We start from the raw sequence: 25870 nt of genomic DNA, 5'->3' as shown, positions 1-25870 counted from the left end.
ATGGTAGCATTATATAATGCGTCATCTTCGTTTATAATTATACATTGATTGCCAACTCGAAGGAGACATAAACAATAAAGTATCTCTATATTTATCTATTGCTACACTTGACATTATGGCATTCTGGCTATATTGACTCTTACGTAGAAAATAAAAGTATAAAATTCTCAATTTTAAGCAATTCCAAGTACTTTTTGTGTGTTAACAAGAGGAGTTTAAAATACTACACAAAATTTACTTGCAAATTTTTGCAAAATATTTTGAGAATTTTTCCTTAATAATGTAATTAACAATAATTTTTTCTCATATTTTTATTTGAGAAAAAAAGAAGAATATAATAAATTAATATTTTTTAGATTTATTATCAATGCTATTATTATTATCAACATTTTACTTAACGCAGACGACAAAATCGAAATCTTTGTTTTATCTCTATTTCACAAATGACGTCAGACGTCAATTTATAATGTATCTGTCACACGGATCTTGAGAATCATTTACCATGTCATCAGAAAGATCAACATGATATTTCGGGAACTCTTTCGGCAATAGTGCCAGTAACCTTTTTTTACATCCTCATCATTTTTTTGCGAGAAGTTCTATTGGACAATTTCCAAAATGCTTTTTACAACGCTTGCCGTCGTAAACCTGTCAAGAATTGATCATAAAGTTTTGTTTCCAGAATTGTCAAAAATGTCAGATAAAATATTTTAAAAATATATATATATAATAAATTTTACTTTATTTATTATTTGAACTCTTTAATTTTTAACTGCATCAATTTTTGAAAAATTATAAGTATTTAGATATCTGTGAAAAGTTTATATACACAGTTCGATATTTGCAATATAAAGAGATATAGGAGCATCAACTTAAGAAAGGAGGATCCATTAATCGTGTGATTTAATTGATTTATAATTTGTTTCTAATTCTGAATCTTGATAAAAATAGTTTAATGATTGATATAATTGTGGATGTCATTTCTGTCATTGTTCATTTGTTCATTTGTCGGATATAATTCAGGAATGTCGCTATTCAGTCGCTATAATTAGGTTACATTGGGAATCTGCCGACAATTCGAGTTAATAATTAATGATTTAATGGTGAGTCAAACTGAAAATAGAGAATCGAACGAGGATGAAGCTGCATTGGAGCTTCACAAACTCCAACAAGCTGCCAAGCTTGCGGCTATCTATTACAGCGAGGAAGGAAAGTTTGAGAGAAGGACAGATCTCTCTCATATCGTGCACGCCAGTCTACACTGTGTTCAATTTGTAAGAAATCGAATATGATGAAAAATTTACCTTAATTGTGAGCGGACAAATTAATTCTCATATGCAAATTAATCTCGCAAGAGCTAAAGGTGGTATTAATAGCGGAAAGTAATTACGATTTATTTTTAATGTTTAACAATTATAATTAAAAGAAAAGTCTATAATAGCGCTGCTAGAAGTATCTGAAAATTTATATTAAGTATATTTGTGTGTGCACATTGCATTGTAGAAATGATAAATAATTGAATCTGTGGCTCTGCGATCGAAATGTAAACGAAGTAAATATGTACAAGATATTTTTTCACACGAAATCCGAATGCATGAGAGAAATAAAATCATTTGATGATCTAGTTTTCTCGTGTGATGAAAAATACGATACATAACACCTCAAGATAGCATCGTTATCTTTACGTGCCATATTCCATGCGAGATAAACATAACTTTATATTAAACAATGCAGTTGAGTGTGACCCAGTTTTTTTCGGTTCGGATTCTTCGTCGTTGCGTCGTGATTCAGTAACGATAATCGTGACATCGATATTTTTATTATGTAATCGGATACGACAAGAGGATACACGCATTTACGTATATAAATATGCGTGTCAGCGCGTACGCTTCGTGCGAATCTTAATCGTTTAAAAAAAAAAGAGAACCAGCGACTTCTCGGTTCGATTACCCGCGACCGGTGTTCAATTACGCGCGTTCTATTTCAGCTGACAATTTTGTCACAATCAGAGGAAACCTGCTAAGAACGTTGATGACACAATTCACGTTAGAGCGCATATCTCCGAGTTCTTGTGAGAAATCGCTTGCAACATTTTTTCTGTTCTTATATTTTGCCGTAATGTATTTTACTTCTAACTTGATCATTGAGATTTTTTTGTCTTAAATTTATTTTTATCATTGTCGATATTTTTGTTATTAAATAATGTTATCGGAGATATTTCTAGATAATGATATCGTGCATTGAACTTTTTCATCACGTGCATTACTATATGAATCAACTCGCGCACGAAGAAGACTGGACGATTCCGTTATTGCCGGAGGAAAGAAATCCCATTTTCTTTATGTATCCTATTTGCATGCTGGTGAGCATTGTTCTTGCCGTCCTTTGGTTTGTTAAAAAGATACTACCCGGCAGACCTATGATAGTGAGTCCTTTTCCAAGCCTGTTTACAAAGACGTGCTAACGAAGAATACAATACACTTAATTATTCTCCACGGTGTTTCGTTTCACATAATTTAGATGCAAGTTTGAGATCTAGATATTTATTTAATATAATTGCAATCTAAAATATAATATTAAATTGTCAAACCTAAAATTTGTGCTTAACATTTACTTTCATTTGCAACAGATATAATAATTTTTGTCACAATTGTTTTCAAAAGGTTAGATAATTTTATTGTATCTCTGGTAAAAGGATAAATATTTGTGACTTTTCTTAGTTAACGTCTCAATTTAGCGAATAAAATATTATTCGAGAATTAAACATATCTACACCAAATAATTATGCGTTGAAAATAAATTTACAAGCCTCTCGCAGCATGCACGATAGCAGCTATTCTGATGCTTGTGGCAGGAATAACGGAGATGAAACAAGCTGATATATATATTGACGTTACTTTATTTACTGACGAAGAAATACTTGATCATCCCATTTTCATTCATAATTTTGTGATGTGCATATTATCACTCTTCGTTATGACTATGTATTTGATTCAAACGTGGGTTCTCGTCGATGAATGGCAATGGGTGCGTTTAAACAGAAAACAATTATTCAATATTAAATACACTGTACAATAATTTTTTATTTTAACATTACCAGTCTTGCCTGACTTAGTAATATGTTTTCGTTATATATGTGACATTTCATAGGAGAATAATAATCCTCAATACTTTAAGAAATTAAAAATGATTGATTAATTACGGCTTTAATAATTTATTTAACGTAATATCTTGTTAACTTTGCATCATTTAATTCGATAAATATGAAATAACGTAACTGTTTACGATCGCGACTAGGTTCGAAGGCAACAAGGCACAAGTACATCGGCAGACACGCAAAGTTCCGACTCTAGCGTAAGTTCTGACGTAACTGATACTTCTATAACTGGACAAAAAATAGATGAGTCCGAAGCGCAGGTTGGAGAGTTGGCACCGATTCCCACTTTGCAAGATTTATCTACCCCCGTTATGATCGCCGATAATGTTGTAAGAGTGACGATTTATCGATATCTTGGAACTTGAAATAGATCATGTCATCCTATAATAAATATAATACAAGCACAAGAGCATTTTGCGTTTAGATGTGAAGCAAGTATCTTATTTTCTGTCCATGGAATATAACATTTATCGTTTCAGTTCTAAGGTTATCGAATAATCAGCAGAATCGTTCCTAAATATTTTCTAAGAATATGGATAATCCTTATAAATTAAAAAACCATAACATATGAAGAGGCAAAAGTCTTTAAAAAAAAATAGTTCAAAAAGTTTGAAGTTTGAAAGTTTTTGTAGAAATAATTTGCAGTTATTTTATCTTTATAGGATTTGGAGGACGAACCAATTATTTATTGCTGTTTCGTTGATTGGTATAATTATATTAAAATGAAGATGAAAAGTAAACCAAAACACGAGTTTCAAGTTGTTCACATTATGTAATATTTGGAAAGAATAAGATTTGTAATTGTAAAAACAATTAATTGAATAAATTAAGGATAACGATTGCCGGTACATCGCTGTTACTGCTGTTCCGTAAAATCTCTGAACTGGGATCCATCGCGACATCTTGTGAAACGCTTAAATGTCAGTCAGTAAACCGCTTCAGCTCTGCGAATAAAACAGTTAATTTGTAACGAGTCGTAATTATTTATAAAACAAATGTATTTTCTTCATAGTGCACAATATTTCTAATAATAAAATATTGTTATCAAGTCTTGAAATCTGCTTGCGTGATTTGTTTTATTAATAACAATGTTTATGTCGGTCAAATTTTTTTTATATACCATTTAAATGCAATATTTTTGCAATTTGTTGAATAAACAATGTGGTTATTTTCTAAACTATGAAACTACGATAACGATTTTATTTAGATATCAATTTATAATATTTAAGTAATAATCAATGGCAGCAATGTGTGCCTGTATGTGTATGTGTAAGTTACGTCGCTATAGAATGACGCATTCAATCAGATTTTTCTGATGATATAATCTTCTTAAGAAATTTGATACTTCATACTGTCAGCTTAATCACACGTCATATATCATTAACATGCGTACGCTTAAGCGCATTTAGATTCTCGTCACAATTCTGTTGATACTTCAAAATTTGTTTCTCTACACAAGGAACAATCTATTTCTGCACAAGCAGAATATCTGATTATAACTACATTCTATTAATAATCTAAAATAATTATTTAAGATTAGATTTAAACGAGATGTTTGTAAGCCACATAGAAATTTTATGAAAGAATTTGAAGCGGTGGATTATTAAGTAAAATCTACGGTAGGCGTGTCAAATTCGCGTGAATCCTGCGAAAACGCGTGTTGTATCGTAAGTAACCGGCGAAAGGAGGCTAATGCATACGAATGCGTACGGTCATGGGCAATTTGCTGGTAGTATGCACACATGTGGTAAATACGGGTCGAAGAGCAGCGGCGGAAATAAAGACGGTGAAAATGTAACACGAGCAAGCGAGTCCGACAGATGTGAGCGAGGAAGGTTCTAATAGGCACAAGTATATATGGGATATTTCAAAGCTACTGCTATACGATCTATCCTGCATATGTGGGCAATGTGTATTAAAGAATGCAGTATAATATTTTGGTATATCGAGCATAAAATTCTAAATTTATTTTTGCCCGATTAAAGCATCATTAATTGTCTTAGAAGTATAAGAGATTAAAAATCTCTCTCTATTCAGCATTCCCAGAAGATAAATTAAACTTTTAGAATGCAGTTAAATAAGGAAGTATTGCTGCTCACTTCAATTTGAGCGGTTTTTATTGTTATAAAACTTTTAATCCGCTGTTTAAATATTCGATGCTAAAATATTTAATATCTTGATGAGTTTAGCCAAAAAAAGTTGGAATAAAAATATTCAGCTTCCCCCTATTATATAACGGAAGTTGCTTATTGGTCATTATAGAACTCCGAGTTCAGTTTGACATGTCATATTGTTTGGATCGCTACGATATGTGACGTCATCGTATTATACGAACAACATGATGTCACGCACAAGGCAGAATTGACGTAATTCTTGAAACACGATCTGATTCATGGATTCAGTTTTATCTCTTTTATCTTACGGATGATACTCCCTACTTACACCATTGCGAAAGAACGAAGCGTAATTACTAACAATAAATGGAATCTTCGCGATAAAACAAGAAGATAAATGGCCAATTTAAACGTGGACAGTCGACTAGATATTAATATATCATAATTTCCAGATTAATTAATGATTTTATAGCTATTTACAGAAATGATAAAACTGTCTTAAAATATGCAGCAAAGTTGATTAAACAAATATAATTTTTGTGACCGAATCAAAAACATTTTAATTATCAAAATGAGAGAACTTTAGGTAAAGTTAGATAAAATGCTATTTAAAAAAAGATGTCTTTAAAACATTTATTTTAACATCATAAATGTTTGAATTAATGGAATATACAGTATTTTATAGTACAATTCAATGTGGCATAGAAAAGTTTTTCAACAAACAAATAATTTCCTGAAAATATACAGCATGCATGCACAGCAGATTATTTATTTATTCAAGTTTTTAAAATAAATAATGTTTAAATATTCCCAAACCAAATTATGTATTCTTTTATTAATTTTTCTTGAGAGTATTCCTATGAATCTGAATAAAAATCAATTGTACTTTAAATAGCGTTTATAAAAATAGATTCCTAATTAAATTCTTAAATATTGCGTTACAATTTTTTTCATTAGTATACTTCTAATCTTCTAAGCTCTATTATCACGTATGTGTTAGTCGGACAATCTCGTTATTTTATTCTTGTTCCTCATTAAAAATCATGATAAAACGTTTATTTATGGCAACATTCGTCAAGCTAATCTAAAGCTAAAATGAGCGCCACTGGACCGTAGCGTCTGTACCCGCCCGATGCGTGAACATACTATGGTGTTTCCGTCGAACGTAAAAATCGAGGCTGGGGCTGACGCGCCTCCACAATGCGTGGTCGGTCTTCAGCATCAGTCACCGTTGAACTCTCGTCTCGTGAGCAGCTACGACTGTACGGTGAATAAAAAACGCGGACACGTAAGTACTCTCTACGATTATACGACGCCAAACTCACGCCTGATGTATGAATGAACCTTAGCTTCCGAAATTTTCTTTCTCGTATTTTAAAAATGGGAAATTTTACGGTAACGTTTACTTAACAAGGCTTAAGGCTCTCTTTCGACGCCAATACTCGGGGTTCTTTGTTCGTACTATTCTTTTGTGTGCTAGTTTATGGACTGACCAACCTTGGCTGGTTAGAGCAAGATATTAGTGTAACAAACGAAAACGCTGTATTAAATAAAAATTTGAAAGTTATAATATATTTATGCAAAATTTAATTTATTAATTGTAAAAATGCAGAATTTATTTTTAGAAAATATTTCGAACGGAATAGATGCTGTAAAAGAATTAATATTTTATTTGAACGAAATCAGATTTTAATCTGCGGTGACGCGTAATTTCATACCGGAACAACTTTTTTTTATCGTTTTATGCAACGCAGTTCATGAAAAAAAGTAGTTGAACTTAAGATAGTCGTGTATTCATATGTAGCGCGCAATATGTTTTAATCAATATTATAGAATAAGAAAATTTTATAAAAGATAAAAATGGAAGGATATAAATAACACCATATCGCGATAAAATATCTTTTATGTAATTATGTTTTTTAATTTTGCAAACTTATTAATTACTGCAAAATAATTATCAGTGATATTCAGAAATATAAAAGGCAAAAAATATTTAAAACTAATACGACAATATAAAAAACACAATTTTTATGTTTTATATATTTATATATTTATGTTGTATTATGTTGTTTTATATATTTATGTTGTATATTGTTTATAAGAAAATTTTATAAAAAATTTTTCAATTATTTGCACTCGTGATTTGTTTCAATGTATTGTCGAAAAGCACAGTTTCATTTAAAAGGAAAAGATACCGATAGAGATTGTAAAAACTAAGTCAAGGCAGTGCCAAGTAACGTGAAAGTATCTTCTTTTTTGGAGTAAAAAATGCGTTCTCAATCTTATGCGATATATGACCGCGATTTACGCTTCGACGCTTAATTTACGTCGCACACACATTGAAAACTGTGGGTTATTGAGTATAATAACGAGACTCCATATCAGATTTTCGACGTAATTACATGTCACGGAGGATAAACAACCTGAACGATTCTCATTTTCATCTTTAATGACACCACATCGTCCAGATCGATAAAACTATATTAATCTTATAAATATTATTTTTGTTACTTTAAAATTTATTTTTAAAAAATTTTTATATTTCTATATATTTCGATGACTCAGTAAATTTATGATATATGCATTTTAGATATATGCATGTACGCACTCGATTACCTATATTTTATGTTAGTTTCTCATACATATTAATAAGATTGGAAAACGAAAACAAATTAAATACAACTGTATTATATCTAGACTTACATTTGATATATATTTAGATTAGGTGACTTGAGATACGCGTTATTGACAGAGGTTCAAATTCCGCAAACTTTTGCCAAAAATAATAAATATTCATGATATAATTGTATTAAGTCATAATAATTGTAATTTAATGTCTTGTTATCAATTGTGTACAGGCAAAAATCAAAATTAATAATTTTGAAAGTAATTATATCCGATACTCTTTTTCCGTATGTGATAACTCATGTTGTTTTCTGCTAAGATTACGTGTTTGTTAATTAGAAAGCCGGCCGGCCTATTTAAATATCACTTTAATGACTGAAGTTGGCGCAATTAACAAATTCACCTCTTGACATACTGATAAATGAGCGTTCTTGCTCAATGGTGATATATTTATATGCAGGACACATATCGCGCTATTTCTACCAGTTTCGTTGCATTTTATCCATCTTGGGTATGTCATGGTCGTCATACATGCCGACCTGCTCAAGTCATCCAATGAAGGATGACGTAAAGTTTGACTTATGCTAGTACACGTATGCAATTAAGCACGTATTATTTGCCTATGCAACTGACGATATCATAGCTATTTTTTCATCCATACTCATTTAATGTCGTGTTGTTATGAATCGAGAATTTTGCATAATTTGACGGAGACATAAAATTATAATTATTTTTTATTTATCTTTTATTTGCTCTGCAATCCTGGCAGGATTTTGATGTGCTCACATAATTCATGCCACGATTTCCTATTGTGTAGAATATTCTTCTATTCATTTTCTTTAAATCTTCGAGTTTTTCTATTCGTATTCATCCGAGGCTATTAGTTTTCTCAAATGTGTTTTTCCCGGTTAGAAGTGTTAGCCTTATGCCCAACTTTTTTGTAAGGGTTAGAATGGATAACATTTCCTCTATTCAAAATATTGAGATTATATCAACCATCCTTGCCAGAGTCTTGTTAGATTATGCAGGGTGCACTACGAGCAAGAGAGATTGGCATCCGCCAGACGAGCTGGCTTTACATCCCAAATTATAATTATTATAACTTGATAATATGAATTATTTTCTAAGAAATTTTTTTATTCTTTATCTTTTCCGAGAAAAATTTGTGTAGGTTTAAATTTCATGAGTAACACGTGCCTTAAGTCATTCGATATGTATATCTAAATATAGCATAGTTGTTATTACAATGCTCCGATTCGATGACTGCGATACGAAAGTTTTGTATGTCCTATATTGCGTTTTAATATGATTCTAATAATACTTTTTGCGGGTAAATATTTTTGTCACTCTTATATTGAATCACAAATAAAATTTTTCATCTAAAGATAACATTGAATTTTATAAGTACGCACATAAAATGTTAGAGTTGAAAATTCGTGGAAATGATCAAAGAGTTAGATTTAGACTCGCAACTATTAAAAAGACCAATATATGTTGCAATGATATATTAAGGTCATTCTATCTTTTAATATTTCATAAAATAAAAACGCAAATTTGATTTCGGCGAAGAAGAAGAATTTTAACTTGGCTATAATATGAAATTGTTAATAGTAATATATAAAAATAATATAAATGGTAATTTTTACAATAAAATTGAAATTAAATTACGATTTAAAAAATAAGCAGATTGCACTATTCGTCTGCCCATTTCTGTTTAATATAAAATAAGAGAAGGAATTTACGCTCCTTAGTGTTATCTATGCACAGCTGCAAAATCTAATCGTATTTTTTTAAAGTTTATCAAGCATATCAGTACGCGTGAATCACATGTAACAGTGTTTGATTGAGTATTCATGTGAGAGGTTTATTTTATTGATAACGATTTCTTTATATAAAAAATCTTTCATAACATAAAGAAATATTCTTGGAAAATTCTATATTTACTTAAATGTCTGGCGAAAATTTTCGATCAAAAAGCTCATTAAAAGAGGTCTTTAGAAAAAATTAATCCATTAATTTAGTTCTTGTATTTAAATTTTATATCTAATTGTGAATTTATTATACTAATTTTGCTGCAATTTACACATTAATCTCATTGAACGGTACGTGATTGTTTTGCAATATGTTCATGTCTTTGCGTACAAAGTAGCACATCTCACATTAATAACATCCTGCGTTTCCAATTTTCTTTACATACGACTCTAGTACAACTATACTATATCGATTACTATATCTCTATTCTACTTTGCAGTTTATTTTATTTTTATGCGACTTACATTCTGTACTCTTGTAGTCGTTATATTTGCATTTGAACAGCGAGTCTCCTACCAATGGACACGTAATCATAATCTATCATATAACTTCGTGTAAATAGAATTTTTTATTTTGTATTTATTTTAATGAATAAATCATTTATACACTGATTTTTTTTTTACAGATTAAACGAAATGGCTACCATTACAAGGCTCTCAATCGTAAAATTCCTTGAGCTTGTAAGTATATTCATAAATTTAAATAATTATTAGTGTTTTTTAGTTAGTAACTGTGATATCATTGAATCATGTTTAATTCGAACATAGCACATTATTTTATATCTTCGTGTAAAATGCAGATTATTAATACGCATAAATTATGATTCATTCAAATGACATATGTAATTATTCAGATAATGAATCATAATATAAATTATATGAATATAAATCATCCCAATGCTATGGCATCATAAAGAAGAAATTATCAACGTTGTAAAGCTACGATGTTATATTACAAAATATTAATTAGCACAACCAGAAACTTATCATTTACAAACTATTATAAATAGAAAAAAAAAAGTTATTTTAAAGAGGACTGCTTTTTTCTTAGCGTTTTAAATTAAAAATCAAAATAGCCTTGAGAAAGTACGAGGGCTGAATTGCATAAATCTGTCAGTGTTTCTTTCATGCGTATTTCCAGCCGCAAGAGAAACATTATCCTCGAGGTCGTCCGACACTTCTCTAAGAAGGTCCATCATGCTCTCGAATTTATTTTTAACTGCGTTACGCCGCTTTTCTTCCGATCGATCGGCCTGATTTTGAGTAGTTCGCGTCCATCACGAGCTGGATCGCGCTTTTCCGAGATCAAGGAAATCAACATACGTCAAAGACGTATTGTTGGCATTCCGCATTGCATATCTTTTGTGATTCGTAAGGCGACGAAAATGGAGAATGACATAACCGGCACTGATTAACGCACAAGAGCGTTCTCTTCTCTTATTATAGTTCACTCGAAGTCGGCCGGAAGTGAACCGGTATGAGGGTTTCCGTTAGGATTACACTGTGAGAAGTTCGCGCCCTTTGTGTATAAGCAGCTCCCAGTTGTGTTTTTAAACAATATAAAATTTTTACTTCGTATTAAATCTGGATAATGTCATCGAAATGCATCGTATATTTTGTTGTATACTTAAGAATATTTATTGACAGTATATTAATGTAATTTTTACAACACATTTAAATATTTGCATTTTAAATATTTGCAAAATAGTAAATGTGTGAACTTATCAATTGATAAAACATGTTATCAAAAACATGTTATTTATAACATAAAACAGCCAAACTTTGAAAACATCTATCTCTTAGCGTCATGTTTATTTTGATGAACATTTATCTAGCTTTATTTAGAAATTAACGCCGGCCCTCAGCATCACGATTGCGCATATTTCGTTTGCGTCTGGTATTTTCTAAATATAATTTTAGTTCCTTCCTGTGTTTGATATCTGCATTCTTTCTTTCCTTTGTTTAATATCACTTAGCACGTAAAGTTTCTTAATGTGCTGAATGAGAGAGAAGAATTTTAATTTGTTTTCTGGCGAGTTATACAAAAGTAAAGTTGTCTTTATAAAAGCGATTGTTTAATAAATCAAGATATATTTTTTTATAATTATATTTTGAATGATAAATTAAATAACATTGTAATTCAACTATGTAGATACAAGCTTAAACTCTAAATTGATACTGATCAAAACGTATGAATAAGAATTTGTAGCGGAGCTTTCTTCAAATGATGCGAGAGAGCTCAGAGTATATATTTATACCGCTAACGCAGCGGCACTCCTTAGCGGCAGATCGATCTGACTGTGGTAAATGCGACGTATCGCGTGCTTATCGAGGTACACGTGGGTGACCCAGCCCGGGATTCTTTAAGATACATTGTACTTAGCATCATGCGTATATTCACCACGTCAAGGCTAACCAGTTTCATTTTAACATTGAATATAGCGGAGCATTGAAGCAACGAATATCTTCAAGATGAGAATTAATTAATAGTGAAATCAAGCGCCTATATTATTCTCTATTTATCAGTTGATTATTATTGAATGACTATTAGTGAGAAAAATTTTATATTATTATTTAATTCTCTCTATGTATTAGTATTATGTACTCAGTAAGAACAAAATATTATCGATATTGACAACAAATTTCATCAAATTTAATCAACAACATTTCATTAAATTTTCTGTCAAATAGCCAACATTTTGCTAACATTTTGTTTAGATGAGAATTAGATTCTTTCTTGAGAGAAAAATCTAAGAACAATTTTTGAAAATTGACCGATTTTATATCTTAACCATTATTGCATGTATTTTGCTTGTGACAATCGATGATGCACTCAAAGTAGATCTTATGTTTATACTTGCGTTAATAATTTGAAAAGCATTATCGAACGATTATATTCATAAGTCGACCTGTTGCCTGAAAATACAAGTTGTTTGCCAACTAGGGCAATAGTGGGTAATATTTTATTTATGCTGGAATTGAGAGAGAGAGAGAGAGAGAGAGAGAGAGAGAGAGAGAAAGAGAAAGAGAAAAAGTTGACGTACTCTCATCGGGTTGACCTAGTTTCGTGGATATCAGTACCTTCACTTTGGCATTAAAAACTTTTACTGTTATAAAATTTCTGTACGCGAATGATAAAGATCGAAAATGAAAGAAAAAGAATCCGATGAGATCGAAAGAAGGAGAAATTTTGATACGTGAAATAAATTTTTGTTTGTTAACTATCTATTTAATTGCAGCTCTTGGTATGCATTCTTATCGGATTGCATTACAACTCCTACAATGGGGGAGATCCACATACTGCGATGATAATCACGGGTACAATCTGCGGATACCTTATTATTCTCGTTGGCTTATTCATTGGCAGTGTCATGGGAACACCGGTAAACCGCCGTGTGGTACGTTGAAACAGATCTTTGTTATATCAGATATCGTAAAAGATATAATATATTTCACTGAATGCAGAAATAGAATTAACAAGACTCAAATATAAATGAAGAAATTGCTAAGTTTAGAATTATCATTGTATTTTTTATTAAATGCGATTTTTTGTCTTTTAGGACCTCTTCTTCTCCCTCATCGGATGTGCTCTGTTCATCGCTGTGGGTGCACTTAACATCGATTATTTCCAAAAGCAATACAAGACGTCATCATTCCGCGATACCGGCTTGGCCAAGGGTTCTCTTTGTATCATTGAGGGTATCATCTTTCTCGTGGATGCGTTTCTTACATTTCGGGGGGAGAACTGAGAAACCTGAATAGCCTTCAAGTACAACGGGGGACTGCGCGCGGCAATCGATATTAAGCACATTCCGTGATCTTCGAACGCGGAATCTTCTCTAATTCATAAGGGATGATACTGCCAAAAAGTTTCCCAATGTAAAGGAAGCTTTCTTTCCAGCCGGATAGTTAAGTGTGGAAAAACTATTATAGCTTCGCAAACTTTTTTTTTTAAATAATATGGAGTGCGAGTAAATAAAATGAAGTACGAAGTTTTGTAAAATTCACGAGGTGTCTATTTTGTCGAATTCCATCTCTCTTTCATTGATTTAATCAGTCAGAATTTAGATTTAAAACTTTCAAAAATTTTTTAAGTAAGTTATTTATTAGACATCATTCCTTCTGCTAATAAGGAAAAAATTCTTAATTGTTTAAGCAATGTGTTAAAGTATGATGTAACTTTGCGACAGTACCTAATTAATCATAGTACAAAAAACATGCGAGATTTATATTTAAAAACAATTTATACGTATATATATGCTAATACTAATCAGCTGCAGTCCCTTCGTAGAAGCAGGCCAGTTACGATACTATAATCGTTAATAATGTACTGATATCACACTCGTAAGTTTAAGTTATGCTACTTTTAAGTTTGATAAGCAGCAGCAACAAAAATATCATGACACATTTTTATATAATGCCATTCGTGCGTGTTTCAGCGCTAAATATTTGTCGCGACGGTCTCAAATTGTTTACCGTCTTTCACAAGTATTTGCGGATATTTATCTTTTATTTGTACGTTTTTACGCTAAGATTTCAACAATATAATAAAGGAAATTTATGAACCAAATGACGGAGAACGTCATTTTTATACCATTTTCCTAATATCTTCTCTTATCCGGCACGTACAAAATGTGAAAATATTTGAATACGAATCACATCTGGTGTAACATTGTACAATCAATGTTATACAAAGTGTGGAAAATTTTATGAATAATTTCAATAATTTTTGTTAAAGTGTGCACAATACGTTTAAAGAAATAATTTTAGAAATATGTAAAAAATGTCTATATTTTAATTTTATAAGTATCAAATACATATCAGTCATATTTAATACTTGAAACAAGATAAAAATCCAGAATATTTAAAAAAAGACGGAGTCGATGTTGGTGCTGTATTTTTTATTTTGGATAGATATTTAGTATTATTTGATAAGTTATATCTCAGATGGTCGTTTAGCAATATTAGATGCCAATACATAAACAAATATATTATTTTACTTATCAGAATTACTGTCAATCTGTCAAAATAGTTAACATTTTGCTTACTGAGTATAAAAACCATATTTATTTGAATGAATTTTGATAAGTAGAATAATACGTTTGTCTGTGTCATCATCCAACAACGATATGCAATCGGAATAAATTGCGATACATCGAATGAAACAGCCATTATCTTTTTTTCTTCCATACGATTTTATCCTTAATGTTGTACATATTCTGTCCAATTGTTTGCTACGTCCAGGACAAGGATCGCATGTTACTGCACGATTCGAGATCTCTCGAAGGCGTCGATTCACCGTCGAGTTTGCTCCGAGAGTCGACTAGTATCGGAGTCGATAACTGCGTTACGAAAGAATGCTTGCGTGCGCGTCTGTGTTGGATGCCAGTGTATATGTATGCGTAGTGCGGGCGAGTGAAGTATATTACCGCAGTCGCGCGTTCCTCTGGCAGGAGCAGCGGATACTTTATTTACCAATTATAGCGCCGATGCGCGGTGCGGAGCGTTAAATGCGCGTGCAGAATGTCGAACCCGTGCGGTAGCAGGAGGAACGGGGCCATGAAGATTCGTCTGACGAGTGAGTGTTTAGCGTCCTCGTCCACGGGAGCGTCGAGCGTCTCGCCACCGAGCGTGAAAGTCGCCGCGACATGGGTCTCGGTTTGCACACGCAAAAGCACCCACCTACCTACGCACGGCCTGTTTTTTTGTTGTGCATTATTTAATTAGTGCGGGAGGGCCTCGATGGGTGATGCAAAACGTCAATCGTTTGGCTCGTCCTCATTGGGTCACGGAGATATCGCGCACCCTGGACAGAAGCCGCGGCCTCCATCGGAGCTTTCTCGTCCTCTAGTTATGATAATTTTCTGACTCGAGACCCCACCACGAGCCCTCTCCGGGAGGTCGATGAAAATGTTAATTTTGGACTGTTATCGGGTTTATTTAACGTGTTATTTTTTCATATTATTCTCTCGTTGATCCGCAATATTTTGGAGTCAGTATGGGGAATTTCTGGAACATTGTATTATGTATATTTCACATAGAGTGCAATATTAATTTACACTACTACAACCAAGTGTTAAATTTAATTATAATAAGGATATCTTATAAAGCATCAAAAAGAGAAAGTAGCTTATTCTATGCTGATATTATTTTTTGCCAGTTTTTTGTTATGTATGGTCATTCCTTTTTTATTTGTTATGAAGGCCATTGAATCATTGTTAGCAATTTGTTAACATGATTTATTACATCATTTATTACACCATTTAAGGCATTAAGCACAAATTGTCTTCATCATAAAAGTGAAGATGTAGTCGTACTTCCATCATAGTAGTTCAGAGAATATTATTTTATGCATAATAAACATGCATGGATATAAAATTGCATTGTAGATTATCAAACAAACTAAATTTTTTAAGAATTTTTTAAAAATTAAATATTGCCATAGTGTGATTAATTTACTAAATTATATTAATAAAAATGAATAAAATGTATATTTTATTTAGTTTTAGGCTATTGGAATTTTATACTACAAATCTTAGTAGGCTTAGCATTTTAAAATTCATATTTTCTTTATTATAACGCATTAAAGTCTTATATTTTAAACAAAGAAATGGTCTAGAATTTCGATAATTGCATATATATAACTTAACGTAAGAATTATTGAGTTAAATATGATGAAACGTACATTTTAAATTTTATTTTATTCAGCTGTATTTTCTTTTTATATTATATTTGATATGTTGAAGGTTAAATTGCACACATGATGTGAATTATACATAATGCATAAATCAGAATTAAAATATTTTAGTGTAACATTAGCTTATTTTAAATATAAATTTAATCATATAATACAATATTGCATATTTCAGTTTTATGCGCCCGTAATCTTGCTAGGAAGGATTTATTTCGTGAGTATTTTTATTCTAATTCTTATTCTAATAAGGTGTTTGGTTCTATTATGTAGGGACATGAATAACATAAAAATCATTTCTTTTAGGTTTACCCGATCCCTTTGCTAAGATAAGTGTCGATGGTTCTGGACAGTGTCACAGTACAGATACTTGTAAAGCTACTCTTGATCCTAAATGGAATCAGCACTATGATTTGTAAGTTTTTTTCTTAATTCTTTATAAAATAAATTTTGTATTAGAATAAAAAATAACTTATTTATTTATGCAGATACATCGGAAAGAACGATGGGATCACTATATCTGTGTGGAATTACAGAAAATTCCATAAGAAACAGGGTGGAGGATTTCTGGGATGTGTACGCATATTATCGAATACCATTCAAAGACTTAAGGATACAGGATGTATGTTTGTGTTAATTTTATGTTATTTATTTTAATCTTCACTAAACAGAATTAAAATTAAACTAAAGTATAAATTTATTTAAATACAAAGTCTGCATTATATGTGGCGCATGACTTGTTTTCGTGAATGCGAAAGCAATACCATTTTTATAACAGTTGATCAAACAATGATTATTTTTATGTAAATATCTTCTCAGACTTGTTTTTTAAAGTCAACACTGGATATTTTGATATATGTTAGTTTTAAAAGAGAAAACGTCTTATATGTTATGATTACATATTTTATAAGGAATGTTTTTTGTAACGTGTTTACTTTTAGATCAACGTTTGGATCTGTGCAAGGCTCATTCTGAAGACACAGACGTTGTTAAAGGACAAATTGTAGTGTCTTTAATGTCACGGGATGGTCATAATGGTGCCGTGAGCAATACTGTCGGTCACAATGCTGTGGTCGATGTGCTTGGAGATCTGAGCTGTCCGAACGACTTACCGGACGGCTGGGAAGAGAGAAGGACGGAAAGTGGTCGGCTTTACTACGTGAATCATCACACGAAAAGCACGCAATGGATCCGTCCGAATGTCCGGTAATATTCAACAACTATGAATGTCACTTATGCTGAAACAAGATATTATGACGAGATTTATTTGAATCATTTTATTAATAGGCCTAATAATGCTATTATACCGACAACACCGGAACCACCTCCATTGTCGTCATCAGAGCCGACGTCTCCCAGCAGTAGCGCAAGCTCACCGAATGTACGAAACGAAGAGAGTCCTGCAAGGCACACGTCGTCCGAATGGAACAGCGATGGGACGCCCTGTCAGACGCCCAGTCGGGACAACTCGACGCAAAATACTCCGAGAAACACGCCGACGCAGCAACAGCAGAATCGCAATCAACAGCATAATCAGCACAACATGAGAAATGCTACGACGCCGGCGTCGTCTGTGAGAGAACGACGTGTCGTCAGAGGGACCGACGAGCAGAACGGCAATCAAAATGTGAACGGGAGGATAGAACGTGGCCTTAGTAGCGGCAGCCAAACGCGAAGGCCTAATCGCAGTAACAGAAATAGAAATAGTGTTATGCCAAGTAGTGACAGACGAAACGATCCCCCGCAACCGCCAGACTTGCCTCGCGGCTACGGTACGGATAAAATGCCAGTATAATTTTAAATGCAATACAAATTATTTCGAGAATAGTAAAAATGCAGTTTAAATTATTATTTATCAGAAATGAGGAAGACCCAACAAGGCCAGGTATATTTCTACCACGTACCAACTGGATCTTCCACCTGGCATGACCCGAGGATACCGCGTGACTTACAAGCTAACGAATTGGCGAGTGAACTTGGTCCTCTTCCTAGCGGATGGGAAATGAGACAGACGCAAAGCGGACGGGTGTACTTCGTGGATCACAATAACAGGACAACACAATTTACCGATCCCAGACTGTCCAGTCAAATCATAAGCAATCTGCTAAAGTAAGTACAACGTAAGTAAAAAACCAGTTATTTACAATTAAGAGGATATAAATTGCTTACTTAATCAACAGTAGGAGGCAAAATAACAATATGAATGACCAAACCGCGAATAATTCGATCAATTCTGTGACGAGTGAAACTGCTGAGGCGAATACGACGAGTTCATCGATGGTTCAACCTAACACGCCGCAGCAGCCGACGAGAAATGAAAATGGAAGCAATAACAATTCTCCAACAGGTGAATTCTTGCAAAATTTCTTTAAAAACAGTATGTTCTTAGAAAAAGATATTATTTTACAAGCACACATGATGCAGAATAACTCTGAAGATCTTATATACTTACATCTGTGATGTGTATTTCATATTTGATAACAGCAGTACAATAAGCAACACTGCTTATTTCTGTATGAAAACAAAACAAAACGCATGTCTCAAAGTTTTATCTTATCTGCGTATGCGTTTATCTATGTAACGCATAACTGACTGTTAATCAGTCTCGGTTGTTTTGTCACTTTGAAAATGCCGTTTCACTTTGGAAGAATTTTGTTCATTAGGGCGCATTATCGTAAAAATCAGAATTTTTAATTTTGTTTGAATAATGTTATCGGCGCTTATAACATACGTTTGTTTGTGTTGCAGTGGAAAGCACGCCGTCTCAAAATACTCAAACAGTGTCAGAATTACCAAAGGAGCTTATGGACAATGAACTCCTTCCAAAATACAAGCGTGATTTAGTGGCGAAGTTAAAATGTCTTCGAGCAGAATTGAATGCTCTTCAACCTCAAAGCGGGCATTGTAGATTGGAGGTGTCGAGAAATGAAATATTCGAAGTGCGCAATTTTTGTCATACGTACAAATTCTTTTGTTCTAGAATACTTTGTGTCATTATCGTATTGTGTAAATAATTAGAATTTCTTTTTGTGAAGATATCGTGTTTGTAAGAAGTATCGTTTTTTTTTACAGGAGTCGTACAGAATGATAATGAAAATGCGTCCGAAAGATATGCGCAAAAGACTTATGGTGAAATTCCGTGGCGAGGAAGGGCTTGATTACGGCGGTGTGGCACGCGAGTGGTTATATTTATTGTCTCACGAGATGTTAAACCCGCAATACGGACTCTTTCAGTATTCGAGAGATGACAATTATACGCTTCAAATTAATCCGGATTCAGGTATAAATCCAGAACATTTATCGTATTTTCATTTTGCTGGGAGGATCATAGGCATCGCCGTTTTTCACGGTCATCACGTCGATGGTGGTTTTACAACTCCGTTCTACAAAATGTTGCTTAACAAAGCTATAACGTTAAGCGATATAGAAGGAGTCGATCCTGAATTGCACAGGAGTCTTACATGGATGTTGTAAGTAACATATCTTTTAAGAAAAATTTATGAATATTACATTTGTATGTTATTTTGAAGGACAGTTTGAAAAAGTTGTAAATTTATTTCTCCGTTATCAGGGAAAATAGTATAGACGGCGTGTTGGAAGCTACGTTTTCCGTGGAACACAGCAGTTTTGGAGTGCTGAAAAATCACGAATTAAAGCCGGGCGGTAAAGACATCACGGTCACGGAAGAAAATAAGAAGGAATACGTTCGTTTATACGTGAATTATCGATTCATGCGCGGTATCGAGCAACAGTTCTTAGCGTTACAGAAAGGATTTCACGAACTGATTCCTCCTCTGCTACTAAGACCATTTGACGAGCGTGAATTAGAGTTGGTTATCGGAGGGCTAGGTACTATCGACATAAACGATTGGAAGATGCATACTCGACTAAAGCATTGCACGCCTGATACACCAGTTGTGCAATGGTTCTGGCAGATAGTAGAGTCGTATGGCGAAGAAATGAGGGCGAGATTGCTTCAGTTCGTCACCGGTAGCTCCAGAGTCCCGCTACAAGGATTCAAGGCTTTGCAAGGTAAATTTTCATTTTAATATCAGCTGTTTAAACACACGTTGTATGAAAAATGATGTGCAAATAACTTCACGCATTCCGTTTAATTCCAAAGGATCGACGGGAGCAGCAGGTCCTCGACTTTTCACAATTCACGCTATTGACGCTCCGAGCGAAAATCTACCAAAAGCGCATACCTGTTTCAATAGAATAGACATACCGCAAAATTATCCGACTTATCAAAAGATGCTTGACAAGCTTACGCAGGCTGTTGAGGAAACTTGCGGCTTTGCTGTCGAATAGTATGGTATGTTTTTGCAGCTTTAGTATGATCGTTTTTATGCGTTAGTATAAAAAGGATTTAGGTAGTTTTCAATTTCCACGATAGATGACATTCGACAAGGTTTGCTGTTACTAAGAAGAAAAACTTTTTATTCTCTACACTTATAAAACACCAAAAAGAAATTTAGAAGAACCCAGTGAATTACACACACACGCACACACGCGCGCGCACACACACACACACACACACACACACACACACACACACACATAGAAAGAATGTTAATAGATAAGCTATCAGCAAAATTATTCTGACTTGTGTACAAATACCTAAATGGCCTTGCAATTATGAATTAGCAATTGTGAATCGTACCTTGCATATCCCACACGTATGTTCCCTTTGGATTCCATTAAGTAATATTCTTCAGAAAACTGATATATTAGTCTTCAAATATTTATCAAGTGATTAAATAACTCACGTTGTTAGGATTATGCTGTTGCTAGGATTCTTTGCAGTGAATATCTTAATCAATTTGTTTTCTACATTTACTTACGTTCTTCAAGATTTTTATTGACTCATATTTTTCAATTATTGACTCATATTTATCAATTAAAATCACTCATTGTAGTAGATTCATCGAAGTTAGCTTTACTATTTGAGTTACGACATAAATGTAAGATAAAGCGTGCACAAGTATTTGTGGAAGATGAAATCTTCCAAAAATTACGAAATTATGATTTTCATATTGTACAGATTTTTTTATCGAAACATGAAAAATATCTAAATAATATCAACTTGTCAAGAATCTCGAAGTTGCAAATATAGCAATAAATGACAGGAAATCAATTCATATTTGGAAGTTTTCAATTTCACTTCACAAGTATCATAACGAACTGCACAGTCAATTAATTCCATATCAGAGTTATCTATCAAATAATAGGATTTAGTATTGTACGAAGAAGAATATATATAGATGTAAAATTCGCTCTAATAGGGGCAAACAACACGATGCTGGAAATCTAGTATTTTAAAACGTATTATTGGCGTCTTGGAGAAAAAAAAAAATAGAGAGTTTGTACATATGTATATTTCTGAACGCAAGTGTTAAATAATAAAGTATGATTTAAAAATTGTTATAACTTATAGAGAGAGACTATAAAAAAATGGCAATTTAATTATTATTGGCGTATCTTCAATTATTTATCAAACTCTGAATTTGGGGAAACATGTGATATATTAAAATGCTAAATGTAAATTGATTTATCTTACTTTTTGACAGCATTTATGTTTCAATATATCTGTTTTATTTGTGGAGAGATTGATATTTGACAATTTATCGTATTTTTATTTTCAGAAATTATATTGTAACACTTTCGTTCAGAGTTTTCGTAACGCAATCGGCAAATGTTGTTATTGCTGTACAACCTACGCGGCAAGAAGATAATTGTTGCTTGTTAAAAGTCAATATTACCGAATGCGTTGACAAGATGTAAATAGTTTATTAGAAGTTAATATAATAGTAAAACGTAATAAGTTTTCAAGCGCGCAAATGAAATGTAGTCGGCTCTGCACATAATAGAATCACGCTGATTTAAAAAAATTGGCAAGTAAAATCATGTATATTAGTTTTAATTTAAAACATACTTATTTAAGGAAAGAGTTCATTCGACGGGTTTATGTAAGTTTAAAATGTTTCGATCGAACTGACTCTTTTGTTTGAATTTCACGAAACATGTCTATACCTTACTAAATCGCTTTTAGTAAGATATAGCGCTATTTCTTATTTATCGCACAAAATCCTCATTTACTGTTCAGCAGATAATGCTGTTGTAAAGACGTTTAACAACATAACTGCACGGATCATTGTTTTGTACAATTATTATTGCATTATTATATTTGTATTATGCACATAACTGTGATGAAACATATCATAGACAAAAGCCACGCAATGGGGAGAGCACCTAATATCTCACTTTTCGAATTCTGAGTGTTGGTGCATAATTTTACGTTCACTTTTATATACACGATATTATTGAGATCAATATATATTCGTTTTGTTAATTCTCCTTCAGAATAAAGCGTCCCCGCACCTTGTTGCGCGAAGTATCATCCGTTTTTAGTGCCTGAAACACGGTCTGAATACTAAGCGTTGATATAACGGAAAATGTAGCTATTACGACTCAAGTAGAATAATGAATACAGCTCTTAGTGCTAAGCCAATATTATCGCCTGCGCATATGGACACTTTTAGTGATGTCTATGTCTGTTGCCTTAATTGCAAACTTGTACACAAACTCTCGTATCACATATATAGTCTGCTTCTCAGATGCAGCTAATGCCTCAATATTCTATAGATGATATAACGTGTTAAAGTAAATTTACATTAATTTTTTATGAAATATATAACTACGCCAAATATGAAATAATGAAGGAGAAAGACATATTTTCGGAAGACATTGCGATCAGTTTAAGACGAACACCAGACAATTGATAAAATTGAAAAAGATATAAAAAAAGTATAATAAGATTCGTATATGAATCAATGAATATTTAGAATAACACATTTTTAAATATTTTTTTCTATATCAAAATTTTAAATAATGTTTAAAATGAGAGATAACAAGAAAAGACGGCGGCGAAGCTTTACCATAATTCTCTTATTATTCTCTCTAATCGTTATCTTGTCGAAAGAGCAATAAAGGCCTTGAAAGTGCCTTGTTGTTGACGTTGGTGATAAAATAGCAACAAAAATTATATTCACAATATTTTGAGAAGCGATGTAAATTCTATTCTCATTTCAAAACTATATTTTAACAGATACATATGTTACAACTAATACTTATACTCTCTATGACGATTATATTAGTGGTTAAAAATGATAATAAGAAGACAGATAATAATATGACAGATAATAATAAGATTATGATTTAAATAAAAAGTAGCCAAAGAGAAAAAAATATCTTGGAAAGTTCAATATCTCTTATACAAAAGGATTTTTTTTTTCTTATATGTCTCTAATTAACGAAAATATTATGCGTAATTTGTAGTTTTTTTTATTGTTTATTATTATCATTACTATATATACATTTTTTAAAAATAAATCACGTTGTAAATTTTGATTATGTTAGATTAATAATGTTTAATATCAGAAGTTACATTATATATCAGAATATTGTATATACGTACGGCACGAATTATATTAATTTTAATAAATAGTGTACAATACATTTTTTTAAATAAAAATGATCGTAAAACAAGCATTTATAATTACTTTAAAAAAAATTCTTTGAAATATATTTGGATCAATATTATTCTATGAAAAATATATAAATATGATTTTAAGTTTATTTGAATTTTTAGTATTAAATAATACATTGCTTGAATAATAAAATGTTGTTACTCTGTTATTCATTGAATATATACTGATTATACAGATTAAACAAATTATAAAAAAGGGAGATAAAGAAAAAAAAGAGAGAGACAATATTTAGGATTCACATAAAATACGTACAAATGAATATATCCCACATTACACGTTGCACAAAATAATTTTGCTTACAAGAAATAATTATTACGATGTTTGTGGATCAAAAAGGATGTGCAAGCTTCAATATATATATTATCACTAGAATCTGCAATTTGTCTTATATTCTAATGTCACGAGTCTATTTTTAATCCTTTATCAATCCAGCTTGCTGATTTTAAAGATTTTTAAAATTAGTGAAAAAGAAGGCCTCAACAAAATGGATCTGTTTATAGAAAAGATACAGCTTTATGAGTGCATATACATGAAAATTTTACAGAGCAAAACGAGAGATATTGATAAAGGATTAAACATTACAAGAGCAGAAAATAATAAATAACACTTCGCAGTAAATTATAGATACCGTCTTTTTTTCTAATGACAATTAGTGAGTGTGCATGTTTTATTATCAGTTCTATTTTTAAGAATGAGTATCCAATTAATAAAAAAAATACATAAAGAAGATTATTATCACTGTTGACAGAAAATTTGTACTCGTTTAGAAATTAAGATTTATTTAACAGTTTAAAATTAAAATTTGCAAATATATATAATTATAATATAATTGTTTATACTTAAATTATAAATGATTCCCTTTTCATGTTTATAACTACATGAGATTATGTGTACTATTATTACTGCGGATGTATTATTATTACAGCTAATAACACATTTATTACTATTGTCATTATTAAGCAAACTTTTTAGAAAACAAGTGTATATAATTTTTCCTTTTGTATTCTGGACAAAATGTATATTTTAATAAAATATCCAAAATATGGAATCTTATAATGTTAATGCATGTAATGTGATTTTCACTATCATTATAAAATTATGCAATAGATTAATATTTGTTACTTGTGTTTTATTTGTCGCTATACTTTGACAAAACTACAATTTTCTAATTTTAGTTATATTTAATTTAAATATAGAGTTATAAATAATGTGATAAAAAATATCAAGGTTTGATTTATATACTAACCTAATCTAACCCAACCTAATTTACAGTAGCAGTCTTAACCTCTAATTTGCTGTTTGATAAACTAAAAAAGTGAAAATATGTAATAAAGCCGGATAACTAGAAGAGTTGTTTTCAATAAAGATAACAAATATCTATGGCGATATAGTTATAAAAATAATCATGGCAATGTTCGAAGTGCTAAGGAAAGACTATAGCGTAAGTAATAATCTCTTGACATTTGCAATATATAAGAGGATGTATGTACTGTTTCTTTATATGTTATAAAATGGTTTGTAACAATAAAAATTAATAGCTATATAAGCCCAGAGCCACGTTGTAGTTGCTCAATAAAATGTATTTAAATAAATTAGTTATAACATACGTTTCGGCCCATTTGTTTTGGCCATCCTCAGTGACAGAAAATGGTTTGTTTCTTCAGGATTATTTACAACAATATTTCAAACTATCAGATATCTCGTCATTTCAAAAGAGATGTATTGAACGTTGTGCTAATGATGGTGACAGAAAAGCGGCCATCGATCAAGCGCTTAGAGATACTCTGTTAATTCTGCTGAAGGAAAACCCATCAGGCAATGTTCATTCTCTTGAATCATATATTACATTTTGCATAGAATTATGCAGGAGAGATTTAGCAACGGCAAGTATGCCGGTGATGCTTCTGAGTGATATATTTGAT

At 31.9% G+C, this 25870-nt stretch overlaps 3 protein-coding genes across 3 annotated transcripts; all 3 read left to right on the top strand.

The window, feature by feature from the left end:
* The first annotated feature begins 237 nt into the window (after positions 1-237).
* LOC137000514 (uncharacterized) lies at positions 238-4445 on the top strand. Its single transcript, XM_067357338.1, has 5 exons — positions 238-1274; positions 2225-2425; positions 2809-3027; positions 3298-3486; positions 3820-4445. Exons 1-5 carry the CDS (start codon positions 1101-1103, stop codon positions 3931-3933), a joined length of 897 nt encoding a protein of 298 aa, XP_067213439.1. The 5' UTR covers positions 238-1100; the 3' UTR covers positions 3934-4445.
* A 1962-nt stretch (positions 4446-6407) lies between these two features.
* On the top strand, positions 6408-14277 carry LOC105674752 (protein snakeskin). Its single transcript, XM_012371295.2, has 4 exons — positions 6408-6559; positions 10334-10388; positions 12947-13105; positions 13268-14277. The coding sequence occupies exons 2-4, from the start codon at positions 10344-10346 to the stop codon at positions 13454-13456; spliced, it is 393 nt and encodes a 130-aa protein (XP_012226718.2). The 5' UTR covers positions 6408-6559; positions 10334-10343; the 3' UTR covers positions 13457-14277.
* A 938-nt stretch (positions 14278-15215) lies between these two features.
* Positions 15216-25075, top strand: Smurf (SMAD specific E3 ubiquitin protein ligase). Its single transcript, XM_012371294.2, has 13 exons — positions 15216-15285; positions 16577-16615; positions 16705-16813; positions 16887-17020; positions 17340-17604; positions 17686-18170; positions 18258-18507; positions 18579-18745; positions 19147-19337; positions 19471-19868; positions 19970-20430; positions 20522-20713; positions 20795-25075. The coding sequence occupies exons 1-12, from the start codon at positions 15231-15233 to the stop codon at positions 20707-20709; spliced, it is 2742 nt and encodes a 913-aa protein (XP_012226717.1). The 5' UTR covers positions 15216-15230; the 3' UTR covers positions 20710-20713; positions 20795-25075.
* Positions 25076-25870: the final 795 nt, after the last annotated feature.

This window comes from Linepithema humile, chromosome 6 (genome assembly GCF_040581485.1).
Source record: "Linepithema humile isolate Giens D197 chromosome 6, Lhum_UNIL_v1.0, whole genome shotgun sequence".
Taxonomy (NCBI): Eukaryota; Metazoa; Arthropoda; class Insecta; order Hymenoptera; family Formicidae; genus Linepithema; species Linepithema humile.
The sequence above is the reverse complement of the archived record's forward strand: the minus strand, read 5'-3'. Positions and strand labels throughout refer to the sequence as shown.